This window comes from Phaenicophaeus curvirostris, chromosome 21 (genome assembly GCF_032191515.1).
Source record: "Phaenicophaeus curvirostris isolate KB17595 chromosome 21, BPBGC_Pcur_1.0, whole genome shotgun sequence".
NCBI classification, from domain to species: domain Eukaryota; kingdom Metazoa; phylum Chordata; class Aves; order Cuculiformes; family Cuculidae; genus Phaenicophaeus; species Phaenicophaeus curvirostris.
In genome coordinates, this window is record NC_091412.1 from 10,453,644 (window position 1) to 10,477,045 (window position 23,402).

At 59.0% G+C, this 23,402-nt stretch overlaps 5 protein-coding genes across 5 annotated transcripts; 3 read left to right on the forward strand and 2 right to left on the reverse strand.

The window, feature by feature from the left end:
• The first annotated feature begins 117 nt into the window (after positions 1–117).
• On the forward strand, positions 118–4,619 carry VTN (vitronectin). The gene is made up of 8 exons (XM_069874029.1): positions 118–233; positions 789–908; positions 1,650–1,943; positions 2,050–2,189; positions 2,448–2,604; positions 2,700–2,849; positions 3,635–3,907; positions 4,444–4,619. The coding sequence occupies exons 1-8, from the start codon at positions 173–175 to the stop codon at positions 4,560–4,562; spliced, it is 1,314 nt and encodes a 437-aa protein (XP_069730130.1). The 5' UTR covers positions 118–172; the 3' UTR covers positions 4,563–4,619.
• Positions 4,620–4,631: 12 nt separating this feature from the next.
• KIF12 (kinesin family member 12) lies at positions 4,632–9,474 on the reverse strand. The gene is given in 18 exon segments (XM_069874028.1): positions 4,632–4,842; positions 4,971–5,125; positions 5,231–5,358; positions 5,434–5,508; positions 5,590–5,755; positions 5,908–6,179; positions 6,260–6,364; positions 6,434–6,552; positions 6,644–6,779; positions 7,016–7,107; positions 7,276–7,411; positions 7,491–7,625; positions 7,757–7,832; positions 7,960–8,081; positions 8,158–8,236; positions 8,343–8,408; positions 9,288–9,406; positions 9,409–9,474. Coding segments are annotated over 18 exon segments (2,112 nt in total). The 3' UTR covers positions 4,632–4,777.
• An 894-nt stretch (positions 9,475–10,368) lies between these two features.
• On the forward strand, positions 10,369–11,390 carry SEBOX (SEBOX homeobox). The gene is made up of 2 exons (XM_069874030.1): positions 10,369–10,656; positions 10,755–11,390. The coding sequence occupies exons 1-2, from the start codon at positions 10,393–10,395 to the stop codon at positions 11,001–11,003; spliced, it is 513 nt and encodes a 170-aa protein (XP_069730131.1). The 5' UTR covers positions 10,369–10,392; the 3' UTR covers positions 11,004–11,390.
• Positions 11,391–11,870: 480 nt separating this feature from the next.
• On the reverse strand, positions 11,871–14,172 carry TMEM199 (transmembrane protein 199). Its single transcript, XM_069873749.1, has 6 exons — positions 13,976–14,172; positions 13,821–13,894; positions 13,654–13,743; positions 12,833–12,869; positions 12,401–12,513; positions 11,871–12,294 (listed from the first exon to the last, which is right to left on the reverse strand). Exons 1-6 carry the CDS (start codon positions 14,145–14,147, stop codon positions 12,199–12,201), a joined length of 582 nt encoding a protein of 193 aa, XP_069729850.1. The 5' UTR covers positions 14,148–14,172; the 3' UTR covers positions 11,871–12,198.
• A 258-nt stretch (positions 14,173–14,430) lies between these two features.
• On the forward strand, positions 14,431–22,670 carry POLDIP2 (DNA polymerase delta interacting protein 2). Its single transcript, XM_069874388.1, has 11 exons — positions 14,431–14,631; positions 15,531–15,612; positions 16,254–16,351; positions 17,168–17,264; positions 17,715–17,790; positions 18,197–18,304; positions 18,539–18,675; positions 19,870–19,896; positions 20,075–20,200; positions 20,601–20,680; positions 22,198–22,670. Exons 1-11 carry the CDS (start codon positions 14,459–14,461, stop codon positions 22,310–22,312), a joined length of 1,119 nt encoding a protein of 372 aa, XP_069730489.1. The 5' UTR covers positions 14,431–14,458; the 3' UTR covers positions 22,313–22,670.
• Positions 22,671–23,402: the final 732 nt, after the last annotated feature.

Here is a 23,402-nt window from a genome sequence, read left to right on the forward strand (position 1 = left end):
TGGGCAATGCTGAGCAGGAGAGCATCTCTGCCCTGTTTCCCTCTGCTCCGACCTTGACCTGTTTGTTCTCTCCCACTGGGGCAGGCTCAGCAAACAGCGGGTGCCAGGACCCATCCGCAGCGGCGCTCCAGCCCTCACAGTCGCAGGAGGGCTGTGCTCCCGGCTGCCCAGGATGAGGCTGCTCTTCCCTGCTCTCGTCCTGGCCCTGCTTGCTGCCGTCCACGCTGCGGAAGGTGAGCTGGAGCCAGACAACGAGGTGCCACCCGCTTGCAGCCGGGGTGGGGATGGGGTGGGTGATGGAGGGACTGGGCATCCCAGGGAGGTGGCTTAGCGGTGGTGGATCTAGGACAACTTTCTGTGGCCGGTTCTCTGCAGGGACACCTCTACGTGAGGTCAATGTGAAGTCTAATCCTAATGGTTCCTTGTGGAATGTTGTCCCTGTGGAGAGCTGTCCCTTCCCAGGTGGTGGCCACGGTCACCGGCCACGTTGGCTACACCTCGCAGCACGGGGAGAGGGCAAGCAGGCAGCACACGGGTATCGGTGGTGTCTGCCCAAAATCCTTGGCCATCCTGCATCTGGGAGCTTGGCACAGCCTGGTCCGTGGCTCCCATCCCAGCAGGACGTGGGTGGGAAGGAAAGAGGTGCTGGGGGTACCCATGGAGAGTTGGGGTCCCTCACCTGCACTGTGCCAACGTTTGCTTCCGCGCCCATGTGCGGGCTGGTGGGGAGGCGCTGGCCCCATTCCTCACCCCACGTTACTGCTCCTGTGCCGATCGTGCTCTTGCAGACTCCTGCGTGGGCCATTGCGATGAGGGCTTCAACGTGCAGCGCAAGTGCCAGTGCGACACCCTCTGCGTGTACTACCAGAGCTGCTGCAGCGACTACTCCACAGCCTGCAAAGCCAAAGGTACCAGCCCCGCGGCCGCCCTTCCAGCCGGGGCAGGGGTGGCCGTGGGTGCCCAACACGTCGGGGGCTTGAGGGGTCCGTGCTGGGTCAGCTCTGCACCCACCCGTGCCCGCAGGCTGAAGCGAGTGCCAGGGTTTGGTGCTCAGGGTGCTGCAGCACCACGGGAGAAGTCAGGGAGTCACGGAACCATTAAGGTTGGAAAAGACCTCTAAGCTTGTCTAGTCCAACTGTCAGCTCAATCCCACTGTGCCTACTGAGTCGTGTCCTGAAGTGCCGCATCTACACGCTGTTTGAACCCCTCCAGCGATGGAGACTCCCCCGCTGCCCTGGGCAGCCTCTTCCAGTAAAGAAATATTTCATAATATCCAATCTAAACCTCCTCTGACGCAACTTGAGGCCATTTCCTCTTGTCCTATCGCTTGAGAGAAGAGACCAACACCCACCTCGCTTCACCCTCCTTTCAGGCAGTAGTAGAGGATGATGAGATCTCCCCTCAGCCTCTTTTTCTCCAGGCTAGACAACCCCAGTTCCCATCAGCTTCTCCTTACGCCTTGTTCTCCAGCCCCTTCCCCAGCTCCGTTGCCCTCTGGACACGCTCCAGGAGCTGGCTCATAGCCACCCGCAGCGGGGAGCCCTGGGGATGTGTGCAAATCCATTTTTGCTGGGAGCAAGCAGCTCCCGCACCCAGACCCCGTGGGAGATGCCCAGGGCTCCTGGAGACCAACCTGCTCCCTCCCGCAGTGACCCGAGGAGACGTGTTCGCCTTGCCGGAGGATGACTACCTCGACTACAACTTCACCGTCGACTTCGCCACGGTAGCGGACACGGCAGAACCCCCCACAGAAGTGCCCACGTCCCTGTTCCCGGAGCAGCCCACGCTGGAGACGGACCCCGAGGAGGCACCAACGGAGGCGCCCGTGGAGGAGCTGCCCTACACCACGCAGGATGAGTTGGAGGAGCCCGAGGAGCTGTGCAGCGGGAAGCCTTTCGATGCCTTCACCGACCTGAAGAACGGTTCCCTCTACGCTTTCCGAGGTACCTCAGGGGCCTTTCCTGGGCTCACAGGGCACGCTGCCGCGCCACCACCCCACGCCGATGGCTGCGGTCCCTCCTGCTGCCCCCACCTCCCCTCTCTCCCCAGGGAAGTACTTCTATGAGCTGGACAAGACGAGCGTGCTGCCTCACTACCCCAAGCTCATCAGCGATGTCTGGGGCATCGAGGGCCCCATCGATGCAGCCTTCACACGCATCAACTGTCAGGGCAAGACTTACCTGTTCAAGGTGGGCAGGAGCCTGGTTGCAGGGCTGGGGATGCCCCCAGGGTGGCCGGCACGGTCCCTAACTCACCCTGTCCCCAGCCTGTCCCCCTCCATCACACAGTGGCTGCCAGATGCTCCCAAATCTCTTAGGTTGTCTGGGGCCCCCGGCAGCCACAGCCTCACCGTGGGGCTTCCCAGAATCCGTGTGCTCCCCCCAGCAGCCCCGTACCTGGTGGTGGCAGCGCCCTGACCCCCCCTCTCTGTGTCCCACACCTCCCAGGGCAGCCAGTACTGGCGCTTTGATGATGGAGCCCTGGACCCTGGCTACCCCCGTGACATCTCCGAGGGCTTTGAAGGCATCCCGAACAACATCGACGCAGCCTTCGCCCTCCCCGCACACAACTACCGCGGCAATGAGAGAGTCTATTTCTTCAAGGGTAAGGGGTGCAGCCACCGCTCCCGGACACCCCTCTAGCTCCTGCTCCCCCTCGAGTGCGTGTCCCCCACTAACGCCCTGTGCATCCTCTCCTAGACAAGTACTACTGGTCCTACGACTTCGCAAACCAGCCCACGCAGGCCGACTGCGAGAAGTCCTCCCCCTCGTCCGTGTTCAAACACTACGCGTTCATGAACCGCGACAGCTGGGAGGACGTCTTCCACATCCTCTTTGGCGGCAGGATGGGTAAGGGATAGAATCACAGAATCACCAGGTGGGAAGAGACCCACCAGCTCATCGAGTCCAACCATTCCCATCAATCACTAACCCATGTCCCTCAGCGCCTCGTCCACCCGGCCCTTAAACCCCTCCAGGGAAGGGGACTCAACCCCCTCCCTGGGCAGCCTCGGACAGGGACCAATCACCCTTTCCATGAAATATTTTTCCTGATGTCCAGCCTGACCCTCCCCTGGTGGAGCTTGAGGCCATTCCCTCTCGTCCTGTCCCCTGTCCCTTGGGAGAAGAGCCCAGCTCCCTCCTCTCCACAACCTCCTCTCAGGGAGTTGCAGAGAGCAATGAGGTCTCCCCTCAGCCTCCTCTTCCCCAGGCTGAACACCCCCAGCTCTCTCAGCCATTCCCCAGGGAGGACACCTGGGAGCACAGGCAGGCTGGATCAGCCACCGCAGCATCTCCCACAGCATCCCAAACCCTCTGCTTCATACGACCAAACTCAACATCAGCTATCTCACATCACAGCATAGCTGCCGGGGATTCTTTATTCCTGCTGGAGCTGGAGATCCCATAGGAAAAACCCAGCTCTGGGTGAGAGAAAGGAAAGCTGGAGAGGAGGAGAGGGGGGCTCAGCAGCTGCAGGGCTGCTCCCAGCCGAGGCGGGGGCGTCACGTGTCCCATCCAGGCTGGGACCACTCGGAGTGTCTCGGAATGGGGCTGGGGGCTGCCTGTGGGGCTGGGCTCGGCTCCCCCCGTACCTCGCTGCTCCTCTAACTCCTCGTCCTCGGTCTCTTTGGCAGTTGGGGCGAGCAGGCGGCGGTACATCAGCCAGGACTGGCGCGGGGTGCCCAGCCGGCTGGACGCGGCCATGGCCGGCAGGATCTACGTGGCCTCCCAGCAGCCGCGGAGGAGGAAGTCTCGCCGCCAGCGCAAGAGGTACAAGAACAACCGCTCGCTGAACTTGGGGTTCTGGACCTGGCTGCAAAATGATTCCGACTCCACGGATGTCGAGAACGACTGGCTGTCAGGATCCAAGTGCGAGACCCTCCAGAGCGTCTACTTCTTTGTTGGAGGTGAGTCGTAGAATCACAGAATCACCAGGTTGGAAAAGACCCATCAGATCATCGAGTCCAACCATTCCCATCAATCACTAACCCATGTCCCTCAGCGCCTCATCCACCCGTCCCTTAAACCCCTCCAGGGAAGGGGACTCAACCCCCTCCCTGGGCAGCCTCGGACAGGGACCAATCACCCTTTTCGTGAAAATTTTTTTCCTAATGTCCAGCCTGAACCTCCCCTGGTGGAGCTTGAGGCCATTCCCTCTCATCCTGTCCCCTGTCACTTGGGAGAAGAGCCCAGCTCCCTCCTCTCCACAACCTCCTTTTAGGTAGTTATAGAGAGCAAACTCCCCTCAGCCTCCTCTTCTCCACTCTGGAGTGGTGGGATCAAGGAACGAGGTGGAATGAGGGTTGCTGGGGGAAGGAGAGACCTCCTCTTGCTCTGAGACATCCCCGAGCTCAGGGACACGGTGGGATGTTGTGCAGGAGTCACTGAGGGCTGGTGGCTCTGCCCTGCGGGCGATCCTGAGATCCATCTCCCCTTCTTCCAGACAAGTATTACCGCGTGAACCTGCGCACCAAGCGCGTGGACGTGGTGCAGCCCCGCTACCCGCGCTCCATCGCCCAGTACTGGCTGAAATGCCCGCAGCCCGGGGAGGAGAGCGTCTGAGCAGCATCCTTCGAGCCACCCGGCCACCCGCCCCCAGCTAGGCAGAAATAAACCATGAGCAGGCTGGAGAGCCCTGTCTGTCCCTCTGTCCATCTGTCCCGTGGTCTGCGTGGTCCATGCAGTCCGAGATCCTCGTGGTTGTCCCCTCAGGTGTAGTAGCCGCACGTGGGCTGAGCCGGGTCCCCGGTGCTGGTCCACGTCACGGCTGCGGGTGCTCAGATCTGCTCCGCCAGCCAGTCCAGTGCCTCTTCCCACGGGAGGAGAGGGACAGTGCCGGCACCTGCCAGCGGGAACCAGCGAGGTCAGGTCTCCAGTGCCTTGGGGTCAGCCTTGGCGCTTGGGCTTGGGACAGGGATGCTCAGCTCCAAGGGACCCCACCGGGGCGCTGCTCGGCATCCCCCTGCTCACCTTTTGGTTCTGGCAGTCCCGGCCACGGTGGTGCCGAAGGGATGACTCTTTCCTCGGCGCTGGGACAGCGCTCGGGGCCCGGCATCTCCTGGGGAAGCGGGTGTCGATGGGATGAGCTCCTGCTTCTGCCCCGGCTCCTGCTTCTGCCCCGGCTCCTGCCATGAGGACGCGTAAGCAAAGCCCAGCCCGCTGCCCCCCAACCCCGGTAGCCTCGGGGGCTCCGGCTGGTGCCCGGGGTGACCCCACGCTTCGGCTCTCACTGTTTCCCATGCTGGTGCCCGGCGAGCTGGCGGGAGCCGAGCAGACCCGTGTCGTCCTGGCGGGGTGGCAGGATGCTGGTGCGTCCCTCGGGGGGCACGGGCTGTGGCGTGGGGGGCCCTGGCAGCGCCTGGCGAGGAGCAGAGGGCTCAGGCTGCTGTGCCGCACCGAGCCGCCCTCCCCAAAGAGACCCGTGGGTTTGTACCTGGATCACGGGGGCATCGGCTGGCACCGGGCAGCACTGGGGGCAGCCGGAGCGGCCAGAAGTGGGGGGCAGCTTCTGCGAGAGGGGAGAGAACTGGAGAGAAGGTTCTGCATCCCCACCCTGCCGTGGGGGCAGCCCCGAGCCCCCCATGCTCACCGGCAGCGTGGGGTTAGGCTGCTGGAGCCTCGCAGGGTGGCCGAGGGGGACACGGGGGGCGCGGGCGCTCCGGAGAGGGTGCTGGGTGCCACAGGAGCTGCGGGTGACTCTGCGGGACAGGCTGGCTGCCACGTCACCTCCGGGGTCTGGGGACGGCTGGGGCTGCCTGGGGAGCAAGGAGGGAGCGGGGCTGGGCAGCGGCAGGCTGCAGGGAACCCCTGAGTCCTGCTTGGGGTGCCCTGAGAGGGTGACACCAGCCGGGGGCTCTGCCAGCTCCTCGAGCCCCTGCTCATGGGGTCCTGTGCGTGCGCCCCATACCTCAGCTGCTCGTTCTCCACCACGAAGTCCCTGAGGAGGCCGTAGAGGCTGGGCCAGGCTGGGGCTCCCTCTGCCAGGAGCTGCCCTTCGAGAGGGGGGCGATGCCTGCTCCCCCAGCCCGGCCATGCCCCCACGCTCGGGGGGGTCCCCGGGACCTCCGTACTCCTCGCCGGCAGCCTGGGCAGACACAGCTGCTGGCGCAGGGAGAGGTTTTCCAGCTGCAGGGCTTGGATTTCTTCCTCCAAGCTTTGCAGCAGCTTCTCCGGCGACACCTGGGAGCACAAGCGGGTGGCTCAGGGGGGTCCTGGCAGCGGGGGCAGAGCATCCTCCCCACTGTCCCTGCCCGCCGTACCCTATTAGCCGTGGGCTTCGTGGTGACTCTCCGGGCTCGGCTGGCGTAGTGCAGCGTGCTCAGGGTCTCCGAGAGGCAGCGTGAGGACGGGGAGACGCAGGCGACCTGAGGAAGAGCCACAGGTGAGCTGCCAGCCACCCGTCGCCCCCTTCCAGCTTTCCTCTCTCCACCTACCATCAGGGTGATGCCCGAGCCGCCCAGCGAACGCGCCAGCAGCCGGGTGAGCTTGCTGTCCCGGTAGGGGATGTGCGTCCTCTTCCCTCGGGGTTTGGCCAGCAGGGAGATGCAGTGTCCTGCCACGGGATGAGCCAGAGTGGGTGCAACAGGACTCTGATGAGGACCAGCAGCCCCTGTTCCCGTGGCGGGGGCTCCTCCAGGTCTCACCCAGCGCCAGGAGGCTGCGGTTGATGTTGTTGGCCTCCACGGAGAGCTCCCCGCTCGAGCCGGTCTCCTTCACCCGCTCGCTGCCAGCCAGGTCGACGAAGCACAGGGTGCCCTGCTTGCCGGGGCGGGCGCTGGACTGGGGGGACCCATCCTGGGGGTGATGTTCTGGCTCCCCCCTCCGCTTCCATGCAGCCCACAGCAGCATCCCAACCCCTGGCACTGGGATCTGCTCCCTGCCGCTCATCCCAGCTCCACCAGGGCATCACTGGGGAGGAGGACATGACCTCCACTCCCCACCCTGGATTTGCAGCCCCACAAAGAGCCTCAGCCCCCCCCGAGATCCTCCCCCCCAAGAGCAGGATGTGTGCTCACAGCCCGGTTGCGGACGTGGATGGTGAGAAGCGCGTGGCTGCGGCTCGAATGCCTGTTGAGGGCGTGCGCCGAGGTCCGTCGCCTCTGGGATCCTGCCAGGGAGGAGGCTGAGAGCTGCAGGGAGGCACATCACCCACGTCCCAGCACAGCACCCACTACCCAACACGTGCCTGCATGGGCTCTGCTGTAGGACAGGGACCTGCCCCACCATCCCTGGCACCTCCTGAAGACGCCCCAGCCCTCCACCCGTGGCTCAGCACCTTGCAGGAGCAGCTCCGTGATGGTCTCCATGCTCTCGAAGTCCACATTGAGTTGGTTCTCCACGTAGAAGCCACGGGTTTTGCTCCACCGCAGGGGCAGGGCACACGGTGGCCCCGGGCTCAGCAGGTCCCGGACCTGGGGGTGCGGCAGAGGGGAGGCAGTTGGGACGTGGGGTGCCAGGGGGACAAGGCTGGGTGGCCAAGCAGGCGCTTACCTGCTCGTTGTAGATCTCCAGGTAGGAGGCACTGAGAGCCAGGCCAGAGCCATGGCTCCGGCTCTGCTCCAGGAGGCAGGAGAAGGATCTCTGCATCAACCCTAACAGCCCTGGGGCTGCCGGCTGCTTCTGGCTCTGCGGAGATGCCAGGTGGGCGAGCGATCGCACGGCTTGGGCACCCACCTCCTCCCACCACCCACGACCAGGAGAGAAGAGCCCATCCCACCACGGGGACCAGGTGAGGAGCTGGGGGGATGGCATCGTACCTGGGTGAGGGGTCCCATCAGGGTGTACGTCTTCCCCGAACCCGTCTGCCCGAAGGCAAAGACGGTGCAGGAGAAGCTGGGGAAGATGCTGAGCCTCAGGCATGGCCCCAGGCGGTGGCACCAGGGATGCCACCTCCCGGCACGGCTCCCGTGACGCAGACCCGCTGGCGAGCGCGGAGCTGGGGGGTCTTGCCAGGACTCACCCCTCTACCGCCAGCTCCACCAGCTGCCTCATCCCGCTGCCCTCAAACACGGCCTCCTGCGAGCTGCCCGCGTCGAACACGGCGCTGAACCCAAAGGTGGCATCGTGCCTGGCCGCGCTCACCTGCGCACGGGGACAGCGGTGGCTCGGGGGGTGATACGACCCCCCTGGGACCCCAAGAGAGGAGGTTGGTGCTTACGTGGACGGTGCCATCGCCCAGGCTGCGCACAACCGGCCGGTCCCCTCGACGCGTCTCGGTGCAGGTCAGTGGCCGGACCCTGATGGCAGGGGGGACACGGGGGGGGGGGGTTGCTGCGTGGGGACCCCTGAGCAGGAGCGATGCTGGACCCCGGCGCGTCCCCAAACCTTTCACATCGCCCTCACCTCAGCACCACTCTCAGACGCGTCTCTCTGCCCGGCACCGCGCCCTCCTGCTCCTCGCCGGGGCTCCTGGGGGGCACGGAGGGTGGCGGGGTGGTGGGTGCCCCAGGAGTGCCCGGGGGACAAGGCGGAGGGGCTGGCGATGAGCCGTGCCACCCCCTGTCCCCACGGTGCCCCGTGGCCTGGCAGGGGACACAACACCCACCCGCGTCCCCGCAGAGGGGCTGCCCCGTCCCCTCCTTCGCCGGGGGCACCGAGCACCATCAGCCCTTGAGCCCAAACCCTCAAACGCTCCGTGAAATCAAGTTTTACTCAACTCATAACAACAAGGAAGGTAACAAATGGTTAGCAGTGCTCAACAAGGAACAGCTCTGGAAGGCAACGCATCCGATCGTGACAAGGGAGTAAATAACTAGGATTCATCACCAATTTCTTCGCTATCATCACCCTGTTCTGCAGTCGCCAGGGGGGCTTTTTTTCCCAGCAATTGGGGGGCCCCACGCGTGGGTGAGGTCTCCCACCCATCGCTGCGAGGGGCTTAGCTTTTATAGCGTTGTAAAACAACTTCCATCCCCTCAAAGCCGCGGCGTTTCTGGCCCCAGCTGCTCCCTGCCTCTCTTTCTCCTGCTTTCTTGCACCACTAGCCCCCCGCAATCCCAGGGAGAGCAAAACACTTCCTCACATTCTTATTTATCAACAACAAGCACGCCGATTGCAGCAACGGGAGAGGTTACAGACCCCACAGCGCACGCAGCGATGCGAGACGTCTCATAGAATCATAGAATAACCAGGTTGGAAGAGACCCACCGGATCATCGAGCCCAACCAGGGGTCCCCTCCGTAATTTCAGGGCTGTGGATGAGGTCCTGCCCCTTGCCCCCCAGCTTTTCGGGGGTGCCAGCCGCCCACCCGCTGCTGGGGCCGCTGGCCTCCAGCCCCACCGACTCACGGTCTCTCCCGGCGCCGTGGCCGCGGTTCGGGTCGCGTGCCGGGTTGGGGTTCCCATTCCGGCTCCATTGGCCCCCCCAGCTCCCCTCGCCGGGGGTGCCCGAGGCACGCGGCCGATCCCGGTTGGAGCCACTGCCAGCCAGCCCGGGCTGCCCCGCGCAGCAGATGCCGCGGCTCCGGTTAAACATTGACCCATGCCAGCCCCGCGGGAGAGCGGCCAAGGCACGCGGGGGGCCCCGGGGGGCACCTCAGCCTCGGCACGGGGGGCACCGAGACACCCGCAGCGGAGCTCGAGCTCGCTGCCAGCCCTGGGGGCCTCGTGGGCTCCACTGCACCCCAAGAGTAATGGGGGGGGAGATGGATGGGGCACCAGTACGGGCATGGTGGGGCTGCTGGTGGATGGGGACACTGGTGGATGGGGACACCAGTATGGGCAGCTGGGGAGGTTAATGGTGAATGGGGACACTGGTACAGGCATGGTGGGGTTACTGGTGAGTAGGGACACCAGTATGGGCAGCTGGGGAGGTTACTGGTAGGTGGGGACACCAGTATGGGCAGCTGGGGAGGTTACTGGTGGGTGGGGACACCAGTATGGGCAGCCAGAGAGGTTACTGGTGGATGGGGACACTGGTACAGGCATGGTGGGGCCTCAATAGTGGCCAGGGACACCCATCTGAGCATGGTGGCATCACTGATTGGTGGGGACACTGGTGGATGGGGACGCTGGTAGAGGGATGGTGGGGTTACTGGTGGGTGGAGACACCAGTATGGGCAGCTGGAGAGGCTACTGGTGGATGGGGGACACTGGTACATGCATGGTGGGGTCACTGGTGGACAGACACTGGTACGGGGATGGTGGAGTCACTGGTGGGTGGGGACACCAGTACGGGCATGGTGGGGTTTACTGGTCCCTGGAGGTGCTGGGGGGGTTGTGCACCCCAGGGTGACGCTGTCGGGGCCACAGAGCAGGGAACAGCCCAGGAGCCACCGGGAATGGCTCGCGGTGGGGGGTCAGCACCGCCTGCTCAGGGCGTTCCCAGCCTGCTGGGGGGGGTCAGGGGGGATAAAAGCCAGGGCTGCGTACAGGGCCAGGGCAGCCGGGCAGGATGAGTGCAGCCCCTGGCACTTCCCGTGCCCCCCAGCCGCTGCTGCTCCGCTTCCCTGATGGGGCAGGGGGATCGGGGGGCACAGGGGGCTGTGCCCCATGTCCCTGTCCCTGCCCGGGGGTCCCACGGAAGCGGCGTCGAACGACCTTCAGCCGGGGGCAGCTCTCGGAGCTGGAACGGGCATTCGCCGCCGTCCCCTACCCGGACATCGCCACCCGCGAGCGCCTGGCCGAGCTCACCCAGCTGCCCGAGGCCAAGATCCAGGTGAGCGTGGCCCCCCAATCCATGCCCCGAACCCCTTCCTCTGTGGGGCCGCCCCGTCGGGGTCTCACAGTCCCGTTCCCCCTCTGTGCCCGGCTCAGGTTTGGTTTCAGAATCGCCGCGCCCGCAGGATCCGCAGCACCAAACCGGAGCCACCGCCGTTACCGCCGCCAGCGGCGCCCGGGGAGCGGGGTCCTCCCGCAGCACCCCCCGACAGCGCCGTCCCCATCCCAACTCCCACCCTGCCCGCGCCGGGAGCCCGCAGCCCCGCTCGTGCCATCCCCACCTCGCTGGGCTCCATCTCCGACCTCATCTACAGCGCAGCCATCGCCAACCTGGGTGAGCCATAGCGGGGACCTCCCGGGGGCCCCCCCTGCACCCAGACCCCGCCAGCTTAGCTCCGTGATTTCATTAGGGTGTGGAATTACCGCTGGTCCCGAAGGTCCCAAGGATGTCATCCAATATCCTGAACGCCGGGGTGGCCGTGGCGGGGCCAGCTCCCCGTCAGCCCCCTAATGCCGACTAATCTTTTGGACAAAATACCTTAATCTGAGGCCGTATCCAGGGATGATTGCGACGCGGCCGCCCCTAATCCACAGGCACGTTCGCAGGTGCCGGCAGATTTCCCCGTATCGGATATTAAAGCGTGTTCGCAGAGGGGCTTAGCTGCCATCAGAGCATTAATCACCGTGTCCCGGCCTGGCAGGATGCCCACCCGGCAGGTGTCCGGGTCCGAGGGGCCGTGGCGGCACCCAGCTGGCTCCGCTCTCTCCCCCCGTGGCACCCAGGAAGCCCCCGGGCTCTGCGCTGAGGTGCTTCCCATGTGGAAGAGGTAGAGCCACCCTCCCCTCACTGCCCTGCCTGCCTGCACCCCGTGGCTCGGGCTGGCAGCAACAAATCGTGCTCCTTCCCGAGGCACCAAGAGCCACAGGGGCAGGAGAGGACACGGAGCTGCTGCGAGCAAAGCCAAGCCAGGCGCCAGCCCCAAAGCGGCTGTGCCAGACGCCACTGTCCTCCTGAACTGAAGCGATTAAGGACTCACCCCAAACGTACGCTGGGAATATCGCTCTGCCGAGAGCAAGGGCAGGCGAAAGGTGGTTTTGTTAGGAGCAGGATGTGGGATGCATAGAGAGAGGAAAAAAATCACGGCTCTTCAGTGTCTTTTAGATGTCAGGCTGGTGTCCTGCACTGCAAAACATCTCCTGTCAGGCAGGAAGGGGGTTGGAAACACAGATTATTTATTTCCAGAATAAAAAGACAAAAACTTCACAGGAGAATGGAAATGGCAGGAGCTAACACCCCTCTCTGTGCTGGGAAGGTGAGTCCACAGCCGTTCCCCCTTCTGTTCTGCAGCTGCAGGATTTTAGTCTGTGTCCGTTTCAGGAACGTTATGGAGTGGGAAGCACAGGATGAGGCCTGAGGAATACAGCAGCCTTCCCTGTAGCAGGTACAGATGGTAGCAGATAAACCTGCCCCAAATTAATGACTCCTGGGGAGGGGAGAAGCCTCCAGTGCATTCAGTTCAGTTCACGGGGACGCGTGTGGTTACAGTTTCCCGAGGTCCCCTTCAAGAGTCCGAACCATTACATACAGTTCGGCCAAGCCCACCACTGAGGCCACGATTACCGCTGACAGGACTCGCTGGGGACACAAAAAGAGAGATCGGTGAGCACGTGCGTGCCCCGAGCTGCTGCTCTGGCCAGGCTGACGCAGGGCAAGGGGGCTGTGAGGCCACAAACTCACTCACCGCCGCTGTCTCAGCGAAGATGTACTGGCTGCCCAGGTACGTGCAGGCGAAGGCGGCCACCACGGTGAGAATGAAGTTGAATACAGTGATGACAACGGCTTTAACGGAGCGAACTGGAGAGAAGGAAGAGAGACAACTGTGATTTTAGGTAAGGCTTGGAGAATAGGGCTGGGAATAAGCTGCGATCCTGCTAACAGAGCCTGCCCGCGGCTGCCTCAGACAGGCTACTGGAATACTTGAGGATTCACAGGTTTTGCGCCTCCAGAGATGTTTGTAAGAGCGACCGACAGGCTGTTTGTGCATTCAGCCCTTCCCGTGAGCTGTTCAGGGAGGGAAGGGCTGTGTGATGCCCCCAGCTAGTGATGCCACAGTTCCCATGCCTGACCCGCAGGCACCCGCTGCCGGGCACCAGCAGGACAGGCAGCCACTCACCTTGCCTCCCAAATTCAGTTAACGGCCCGTTCGTGTCCTAAAAGGGATTAAAACAACTTGTTATTGGCTGTATTTTAAGGTTAATGCGTAATAAAATTCATGCTAACACCCTGGCCTGTCCCTAGGACTCAGAATTCCAGCAGCAGGGGGACAGGCTGCAGGGCAGCAGCAATTCCACAGCACCTGGGTCTCTCTGGGTTTTTCCTTGTGGTTTGATTCAAGGACACGGAGAATGCATCATTTCTGATCAAAGCACTTCTCAGCGTGTGTGTTTTCTTGCATGTGGGTCCTCTGCTGCCGTATCAGAGACGCTAAAGGCTCTTGTCTGGTCACTTGTTCTCAGGCAGCAAGAACTAAAATGCTCTGCACGCTCTGTGAAATCGGGCGGCTACACAATTCCAAACAGCAGATACTGGGGGGAGGCACATGGATACCATGGAATAATGGAAGGGTTTGGGCTGCAAGGGACCTCAAAGCCCATCCAGTCCCACCTGTGATGGGCAGGGACACCTCCCACTGGATCAGGGGCTCCAAGCCCCATCCAGCCTGGCCTTGAACCCCTCCAGGGATGGGGCAGCCACCCCTGCTCTGGGCAACCTGGGCCAGGGCCTCCCCACCCTCACAGCAAAACATTTCTTCCTGAGATCTAGTCTAAACCTCTCCTCTTCTAGTTTAAAACCGTTATCCCTGGCAACCCCATCTTTCTTATCAGCCCTTTTCAGCACCGGAGGCTGCTCTGAGGTCTCCCCGGAGGCTGCGCTTCCCCAGGCGGAGCAGCCCCAGCTCTCTCCGTACGTGCTCCAGCCTTTCGAACCCCTCACCTGGCCGGTGACGTTGCGGGTCATGCGCCGGTACTCCTCGTTGGCCAGCCTGGCCTTTATCCGCTCCAGCCGCGCCACCAGCTCGGGGTTCTGCGAGGGGGGCAGAGCCACCGTGAGGACCGGGGGCCACCGCCGCCTCCCGCACCCCGCGCCCGGCCCTCACCTACCCGCGGCGGCACCGGCACCTCGGGCAGGTGGATCTCGCTGCCTTCCAGGAGCTGGTGCAGGTACAGCGGGGACCCTGCGGGGGCGGCACGGGGCGGTTACCGGCGGCCGGGCCGGGCCGGGCCGGGGGCGGCGGGGCGGGGCGGGGCGGCGTTACCTGCCTCCCGCAGCGCGGCGTGCAGCCCCCTCAGGAGGCTGAACGGCACCAGGGCGCCTTCGGACGCCAGTGCGGCCTCCAGCTCGGCCCGCAGCCCCGCGGGCAGCCCCGCCAGCTCGCCGCCCTCCACCGCCCGCCGGAGCCGCCACCCGGCCCGCACGGCCGACGCCATCTTGGCACGAGCACCACAAAGCGCGGCGGCGGCGGGCTAGAGAGGCGCCGCCCGCCAGCGAGGGCGCCGCCTGGAAGGCGGTGTGCGCGATGCATTGTGGGCTGGCGGCGGGGTGATGTCTGGTGACACAGAGCGGCGCTGTCCGTCTTGCCAGGAAGTGGGGGGCGCGGCGCTGTGTATTGTGGGCTGGCGGCGGGATGATGTCGGACGGCGCGGAGAACCATAGAGTGCGGCCGCGGGCTAGAGCGGCGCTGTCCGTAGTGCCAGGAAGTGGGGGGTGGCGCGGTGCATTGTGGGCCGGCGGCGGGGTGATGTCGGCCGGCGCTGCGCGGCGGTACGTGGCGGCGGCGCTGAGCCGCTGCCGGGCTCGCGGGCCGCCGCTCTGGGAACCGGCCCCAGCCCGTGGGCTGCGGCCCCTGGGAGCGGGGGGAGCCGCCGCCGCCCTCCCGCTGCTGCTGCCGCCGCGGAGGCACCTCTCGTCCCGGTGAGGGCGGGGGGTCCGGGCCTCAGGGGGGGCCTGGAGGGGTCCGAGCCTCAGGGAGGGCCAGGAGGGGGGGAGGAAGGAGCCTGAAGGGGTTGTTGCGGGGCAAGGAGGGGCCCTGAGGGGGCCCTGGGGGGTGGGGAAAGTAGGGGCCGTTGTTGGAGGGGAAGGCGTAGAGCCTGGGGGGGTTGATGGGGAGAAAGGAGGAGCCGTTGGTTGGGGGGAAGGTAAGGGGCTGTGGGGGGATGTTTTTGGGGGTGTGAGGGGGAAGGTAAGGGCCTTGGAGAGATTGTTGGGGTGAGGGCAGGGGCCACGGAGGGGCTGTTGTTGGGGTGAGGGCAGGGGCCGTTGTTGGAGGGGAAAGCAGAAACCCTGGGGGGGTTGATGGGGAGAAGGGAGGAGCCGTTGGTTGGGGGAAGGCAAGGAGCTGTGGAGGGGCCGTTGGGGACGAGGTCAGGGGCCATGGAGGGGTCTTTTCTTGGGGGAAAGTAAGAGTGTTGACCCTGGAAGGGCTGTTGGGGAAGGCGGGTGGGGGGGTTGCAGTAAGAGCGTGTTTGGAAGCGGAGTGAGGGGTTGTGAGGGGGCTGGGGGGGCTGTTAGGTCACTGAGGGGAGACTGGGAAGGATTTGGGTGGCAGGGATATGGGAAAGGGGTAGTTGAGCTAATGGAGTGACTGAGTGGGGGGGTGTCCAGGGCAGTTGGGAAAGGGTAGACTGGCAAAGCAGGAGGTGTGGGTGACTGGGCAGCTGAGTGCGTAGTGGGGCTCTCTGAGGGATGTGTCGTTCCTGAGCAAGGTGCGAGGTGCGGAGCCATGCCTGGCCAGCGTCTGGAGCTTGGTGCTGTGGGCTGTCTGGTCTGGGATCAGCCCCTGCACACCCACTGAACAACCTCTCTGCTCCTAGGAACCGTCCAGAGGGCAAAGTGTTGGAGACCGTGGGGGTGTTTGAGGCACCAAAGCAGCACGGCAAGTATGAGACCGGTCAGGTAAGCAATTCCAGGATGCAGAGCTGGCCCTGCAGGCTTGTTCCATGGAGCTCAGGTAGCCGAGGGATTTACCTGTGAGGAGGTGGCTGTCTTGTAGCAGAAGGCCAGAAGTTTCACAGTTCAGTGCTCTGTGTCTCTGCTGTGTCTGCAGTTTACCAGTCATCTGACAGTAGCAGAGTGATAAGAATCTGCAGATGACACAACTGTTCCTACAATGGCATTTGCTCTGCTGGCCTTAGTGAAGGGTTTTCTGTCTGTAGGAGCAAAAGACAGTCACTTAATTTGAGAAATAACAACTAAATTTGTCATTTCAGTGCGAAGGACTCACAGATCTGTTTCTGTGTTCTGGAGCAGTCTCTCCCAGTCCGATCTCCTTCACTTTTATGGAATAGAGAAGATGCAAATTTCTTCCCTCATCCCAAACTCTTTATTTCCCCTCTTTGTTTGGGTTCACACAGTGGTGATTCTCCCTGCAATCCCATCCCATGTATTCATGCTCCTTGTAAACGCTTCTACTTTTACCTCAGTTGGATGCTTTTTGAATGCTGTCAGAAAGGGGCTTTTTGGCCTCGTGTTTCCTGTTGTAGCTGAGGCGATTAAAGCCTGCTGGTTATTCAAATGCTATTATTTGTTCCTTTCAGCTATTTCTTCACAGTGTTTTTGGGTATCGAGGAATAGTCCTGTTTCCGTGGCAAGCCAGGCTTTACGATCGAGATGTGGCTTCTCCTGTCACAGAAAAGTAAGGATTTATTCTGGTTTATGTGGTGTTGTGCTTTTATATTTACATTTTGTAGCAAGTTTCCTGGTTGGAGTAAATAAGTTTTTAAGGAGGACGATGGTGTGGGTCTGTTTTTGCATAAATGTAAAATGGAAGAGGGGTGCTTAAAGAAGAGGTATTGCATGAGTATTAGTTTTGTGTTAATTAGAGACAGGATGGAAGGATGAAGGGTGAGAGAGTGGGTATGTGAAAGAAATGGAAGAGAACCCCAAATAACAAGCTATCTCTTAGCATTCTTTGTTATAAGAAAGCCCTTGCGTATCTGCTTGTGTTAAATCTAGGCTTAAAATTGCAGGCTGGTGGTTGCGGGTGAGCTGGGTTTGCTGGCTGCCTCCCCAGTTTCAACCCACCAGGTTCATCCTCCTTGTGGACTGAGTTGCTCTTCACCCCTCTTGCCTCTTCCATCTGTTTCCTCCTGGTCTGTGTTGGAGGTGTGCTGGGCAAGTGTGTGTTTGGAGTTGGGATGGAACGAGGAGTAAACAGAGAATGGGAGGGCAGTAAAAATACCCACCCCAGGCAGGAGACTGAGCTCAGCAGGAGGAACTGAGCTGTGTGAGCCTGGAACTGTTGTACCACAGGAGCACACCTTTGATTGTCATCTCTGCTGGTCTGTTGTAGTGGGGGTGGCTGACATAACCTTAATTTGGATGCAATTGCATGATGACAGGCTGTGAAATGTACTTTTTTAGAGAACCATTGTTTATGAACATGCCTGGTCCTGGTAATAACTTTGCTGCCATCCTGTGCTTGAGCTCCGTGCTCTGCTTCTCTCTCCAGGAACGAGAATGCAACAGGCCATGGTTCCAAAGAGGTGAAGGGCAAAACACATACTTACTACCAGGTGCTAATAGATGCTCGGGATTGTCCACATATAGTAAGTAACCAATAATTCTGGGGTTGAAACTCAAATATTCTCTCTTGTCTGAATGCTGTAGATAGACAGGCACTGAAAGAAATGGCTTTGGAGAACTTGATTGATAAGAATTTTAGGAAAAATTTGTTCTTCAAGTCATATTTTCCCTGAGAAAGATAATCCGGAATGTGATATGACTATTTTTTGGATGATGTTTCCCCTTTCCACCCTGCCTTCATCATCCTGTTGGGCTTCCTGTTCTGTTGCATAGTGGTCAATGCGACCGTGGGTTGCAGCACTGAAAGTGCTTTTTGCTTCTTTGAGTGGAGAATTAATCTAGAAGAGTTAAAAGGAGAGAATTGGTTAAATGAAATAAATGTTACAGCTTTAGAAACCACAGTAGTGAACTGAAATGTGGCTGGAAACTGGCCCACAACCATGCAGAAAGACACAGACTTGCCTTTTTCTCAGTCGCAGAGATCCCAGACAGAAGCAGTGACGTTCCTGGCAAATCACGATGACAGCAGAGCTCTCTATGCTATCCCAGGTGAGTGAAACACCTTTGGCCTCTGCGGAGGGGAGGGTGGCCATGAGGTGGGGTCAGAAGCATTGCCAGCAGTCGGCTTCTGCTGATGGCACAGCAGGACCTGCAGGACACTCCTAAAATGGATCAGTCTGTGGTTTAGGGCCCTGCAAGCAACAAAGGAAGGATTGGAGTATATGCAGTATGTCAGGGAAACTGTCCTAGGGAGAAATCTCCCAGGAGAATGCTGCCAAGGGTTATTGCTGGCCTGTTCCCTCCATTCTTCCTTGCAATTGTGGTATTAGCTTTGGCTGCTGCTGCCAAAGTCCTTTCCTTAATTCCTCGTTAGTGTGATCCATCTCTCTGCCAGGAGGCTTCTGAGCTGCTCTTTGCCGGGGATGTTCAATGGCTTTGGGTGTTTCTGTTTCAGGTTTAGACTACGTAAGCCATGAAGATATCCTTCCCTACAGCTCCACAGATCAAGTGCCCATCCAGCATGAGCTCTTTGAGAGGTTTCTCATGTACGACCAAACAAAAGGTAATTTCTGGCTTCAGAGGCCAACTCTTCAGTCAGCTGTGTGAGGTGCTCAGTAGTGAACACCCAGAACCCGTCATCTTGGATGTGGTGTAAAACTCGTGGTCTGATTTGAGTTCTGTTACAGTAAAGCCTCCTTTAATTTTTGTAATGATGTGAAAGGAGTTGCTTTGAGGGGAGAACACTCCAGGTACGGTTTGCCTCTTCTCATAATCTCTTCTGTTTCCCTTCCCACAGTTCCACCTTTTGTAGCACGGGATACGCTGTGTGCGTGGCAGGAGAAGAACCATCCCTGGCTGGAGCTCTCCGATGTGCATCGAGAAACCACAGAGAACATACGTGTCACAGTCATCCCTTTCTATATGGGCATGAGGGTGGGTCTGTGCTGCACGTCACTATGTTAGTTCTGTCATCTGTTTAACTTGCTTCCTAAGACCAGTTTGCTGACTGGAGGTACCTTCTGCTTACTGGAGAAGTGACTTTTTAATCACAGTTACCATTTGATTGTCGTGTTCAGCAGAGGTAGGAGTGTGAAACTGTTTTGTCACGCATTTTTGGAGAACAGCTCCTGCGTCTTAGCTTTCTTTGATTTATTTGTGGGATGGGAAGTGCACTGCACTGTTCTGTAGAATGGTGTTAGCAGGATAGAGAAGGAAAAGTTTTAGGAAGGCTTATGAAATGGTCCTTCACTGCCTCCATCAGTGATGGGCATGTGTGCGACGAGTGGCACTGAGGCAGTCTGCCCTGTAATTATGGGATGGTTTGGGTTGTAAGGGACCTAAAGGACATCCAGTTCCACCCCCACCGTGGGCAGGGACACCTCCCATGGGATCAGGGAGCTCCAAGCCCCATCCTACCTGGCCTTGAACACCTCCAGGGATGGGGCAGCCACCACTTCTCTGGGCAACCTGGGCCAGGGTCTCCCCAATCTCATAGTAAAAAATCCTGCCCAGTGGTGGGGGGCTGTGGACATCTGCCCATTTCCTGGCTTTGATGTGCATTAGAGGGTTTGCTAGAGCCACCTGGATTTAGCTGATAACGATGTGCTCTTCCCAGTGTAAGAACTTCATGTGGACCATCCAAAATAACAGAATTCTGAGTGGGAGGGCTGGGAATTACTGCAGCGGTTTGATTTCCAAGTCCAGATGAGCCCAGCTGCAGGGGAGCCTGTGCCATGGCAGGTGAACGTTTTGTAGTGGAATTAGAGCTTCTGCAGAACCCAACTGATCTTTGTCCCAATGATGTCAGCGAAACAGGTGCCTGAAGGCAAGGAAATGGGTGTTCCTAGATCAGTAGAAAGTGTGTAATTAACATGGAGATCAGTCCTCTGCAGTCATGAGATCCTTGCAAATCTCCTGCCCCATGATTCCGTGTCCAGAGCAGAGCCAGTGCCGAGTGGTAGGTGAGGGACTGCTTTGCAGAGCAGCTGTCCTTGTGCTCCCGTGAGCTGGCTGTGTCAGCCTGGCGCGGAGCGAGAGCCTCTGTGCTTGCACTGCGCTGACAGCTGAAGAGGTTTTGGCGTCGAGCGTTGAAGGGCAGCTGCTAAAGTCTTTTGTTTCTCTTGACAGGAAGCCCAGAATTCCCATGTCTACTGGGTAAGTGCCTTTTGTTTCACGAAGCAGCAAAAGGGAAGGAGTTTATTTGCTGTACCATCATTGCTGTGTGATGGAGGGAGAGTAGCCCTTGCCTGGAAACTGTTTCCCAGTATTGGCTCTGGGTTATCAACTGTTTGCAGCCGATACCAGTCCTTGTAACAGCCTTTCTTCTGTCCAGTGGCGCTACTGTATTCGCTTGGAGAACCTTGACAGCGAAGTGGTACAACTCCGAGAACGGCACTGGAGGATATTTAGCTTGTCTGGCACCTTGGAAACGGTCAGGGGCCGTGGCGTTGTAGGAAGGGTAGGTATCGTGCAGCTTCTTTTGGGAATTACAGCCCCGTAGAGTTCTCTTGCTTGGGTTAATTTGCCAGTGAATTGCTTAGTGGGCAGCAGAAATTGGTGGACTAGGAAGCTGGCAATGAAAAAAATCACGTGAGCTTTTAATCTGTTGTTTGTATGCATGAACTGAAGCTTCACACTGAGCATCACAGCATGGCCCTAAATAATTGGTAATGGGAAAAGTGAAAGAGTACGGATTCCAGCACTGCTCACTGGGCAGGTTGTTTGCCATGTAATTTGTAGGGATGTCTGAGTGTGGATCTCTGTTGTTTTCTTCTTGCTGTGTGAATTTCCTATTGATGCCTGTCTGTGGAGAAATGTTAAGATCCCTTGCTGATGCAGATGGTCTCTTGTCTTCTCAGGAGCCAGTTTTATCCAAAGAACAGCCAGCATTTCAGTACAGCAGTCACGTCTCCCTGCAGGCATCCAGTGGTCACATGTGGTAAGCAGCAGTCATTACCGCGGTACTGGTTTAGATTTAGGACCTCACAGTGCTGAGCCAGGAGGCAGTTTGCAATCTGGAGTTGGCTGGAGGGTGGGTGGAAGTGGACTGGATATATTTGATAGTTGACATTTCTATGAGCTTCTCTATAGCAGCATCCCAGTTAGTGATGACAAGATCTGTTCATTTGCACCAAGAGAGGTTCTAGGTTAATTTATCCTCTTCCTGTGGTCTAAACCTGGCTGGACTTGAAAAGACACAAAGCAGTTTTCTATCATCTGCTTCTGTACTAGTTTTCTTTCCCTTTCAGTCCTTGGTGTAAGAGGCAAGGTTCCTGCTGCCGTTTTTCCAGGCAAATGGGATGTGTATGCTGGTATCTTCTTTCTTTGGAGAGGACTGTGCTTTTATCCTGGGCCTCAGTGAAGCTGTGTGGTTCTGTGTCCACAAGGAGCTGGCACGTGTGGTTATTCCCAGTTTACACCAGATAAAGCCTTCAGTCTAGCTGGTGTTCAAGTTACCCCCTTCAAGTGCAGGCAGGAATGTGCTTGGCTGAGTTGTTCTTTTCCTGTGCTGTGGGGTTAAAGCTGTTTCCCTCTGTTTGCAATTAGCCAGCACTTACAGCATCACCTCTGTGTGGGCAAGAAATACACAGCCAGCTCTTGCCCTCTGCATGACAGGGCTTTCTGCCTCGCATTTTTTAAGTAAATCTGTTTGAGTAAAGCTGCCTTGGAATTGCCTTTGAGCTGGGAAAAGCAAGAAAGCAGTTCTTTGCCTACAGGATACATCCTTTGGCACGTTAAGCGTTTTGAATTGCCTGAGTGCATGCCCTGTGGAGTAAAACCAGTTTTTCCCCCTCTCTGCATGCATCCTGAAGAAACGGAGGCAAAGGTTTTGCGGCTAAGAAGCTGCTCAGCTTGATTTCTGGTGTTTGATTGTGTTCTCTCCATCACAAGAACCTGTTTATCTTCACAATCCTCTTGCCCACGTTGCGTTCTGCAGTTCAGTCGTCTAGCTCAGAGCAGTAAACAAGTCCCTTGTTTGTGCAAGGACAGGCAGACTCAGTTCTGAAATGCAAAGCAGAAGCTGTTCCCAGTTACGTCTGTGATGGGATTTCATATTGTCGCAGACTTTTCACCCAGTGGAGCTTCTGCCAAGGAATACGAATCTGAATTTACGTGTAATCGGTTTGTAAAAATATCTCAGCCAGTTCTGCCTAGTGTGGAGTGGGAGTTAGGTAAACACCGCTGCAGCTGCATGGAGTGCTCTTACCTCCTGGAGGCTCCAATCAGGACATCTTTATTCAGGAAATGTGTATTAGAGATGTGATGCAAACCGCCCAGGAGTCTTCCAACACATGAGTCATCCTGGCAGGCAGATGTCCTTGCTGCTGGACCAGCATTGCAAACGCAGCCCTGGAGTCCCCGGTGCAGGATATGGAAGAGCTCACGTCTTCTTGCTGACGATTCCTACCTGTGTTTGTTCCTGGCCTCAGCGTGATCTCTGCCATTATTTTGCAGGGGTACTTTTCGATTTGAGAGGCCTGATGGCTCCCACTTCGACGTCCGAATCCCACCCTTTTCTCTGGAAAGCAACAAAGATGAGAAGACCCCCCCCTCTGGCCTTCACTGGTAGACGGAGCAGACGGATTGCCGGGACCCGCAGACCTGTGTGTGTTGTAGACCTTTGCCTCCCCATTACGCTGCAGCCAAGAACAAGGAGCTTTTAAACATTTTAAACCATTTTTGTTTTAACCGTTGTCTAACGGGGAGGCTGTTTTGAACTTTAATACTGGCTCTCTCAGGCTCCTTGTAAACACAAGCTGTGTTACAGTTAACCCTTCCCTTTGTGGCACCGCTGGGGTTGGAGCTGGGGAACGTAGATCAGTGCTGCAGCACAAGATTGGCCCCCAGCAGGCCCGGACCCTCTCCAGTGTGTTGTGAATTCTCTGCAATGTGAGGTTTCTCTAATAAACTGGCCCTTCCAGTTGCAACCAGTCTTCCTTTATAAACCAGGGCCTAGGCTTTGCATCCAGCCTGCCCCAGCTTGTTGGCTCCCCTCCTCGTTCCCCTGCGAAGTGGAGTCAGCCAAGACTTAGTGCTGCTTGAGGAGGCAGCAGCAAAGACCTTTTAGGGAGCAGAAATGTGAGCTCAGCCTTCCTGCAGTGCAGCTGCTTTCTGGGATTTAGCCAGCATGTGGCAGAGCAGCCTGTGAGCTCTGCTCCTCCTTGCACAGCGCGTCTGGGCTGTGCGCTAGGGTGATGTGAAGCTGGTTTTGTTGGAGGAGAGAGCACAGAGTGGGGGGAAAGTGGGTTGGCAGGTGGCGCTGAGCGTGCCCAGAGCTCCGGGCTGTGTATTGTGATTGTACAGGAGAGCTGAAAGGAGCTCTCCCCCTGTCAGGGCTTGCCTCGCTGCCGGGATGTGTGTCCTGACTGCCAGAGGAGGCTTCCCTGCTCACACTGCAGCTGTAAACGTATTTTCTTGGTGGCTTTTGCTTTGGCAGGAAGAGCTTGTTTTAACCTGTTGTGCTGTTGGCCACGTGACGTGGCGCTTGGGTTTCTGCTCCTGCTTGCTCAGCAGGTTGGGATTTTGGTACTCGGTGTGGAGGGCCCAGCAGAACCGGTCAGTGAAGCAGCTGGAAGCAGTGTGGAGTTGTGGGAATGCTGCTTTTACACACAAAGGGCCTGGGCTGTGGTGCAAATGCAGCATTAGCTCTTCTTCCCCAC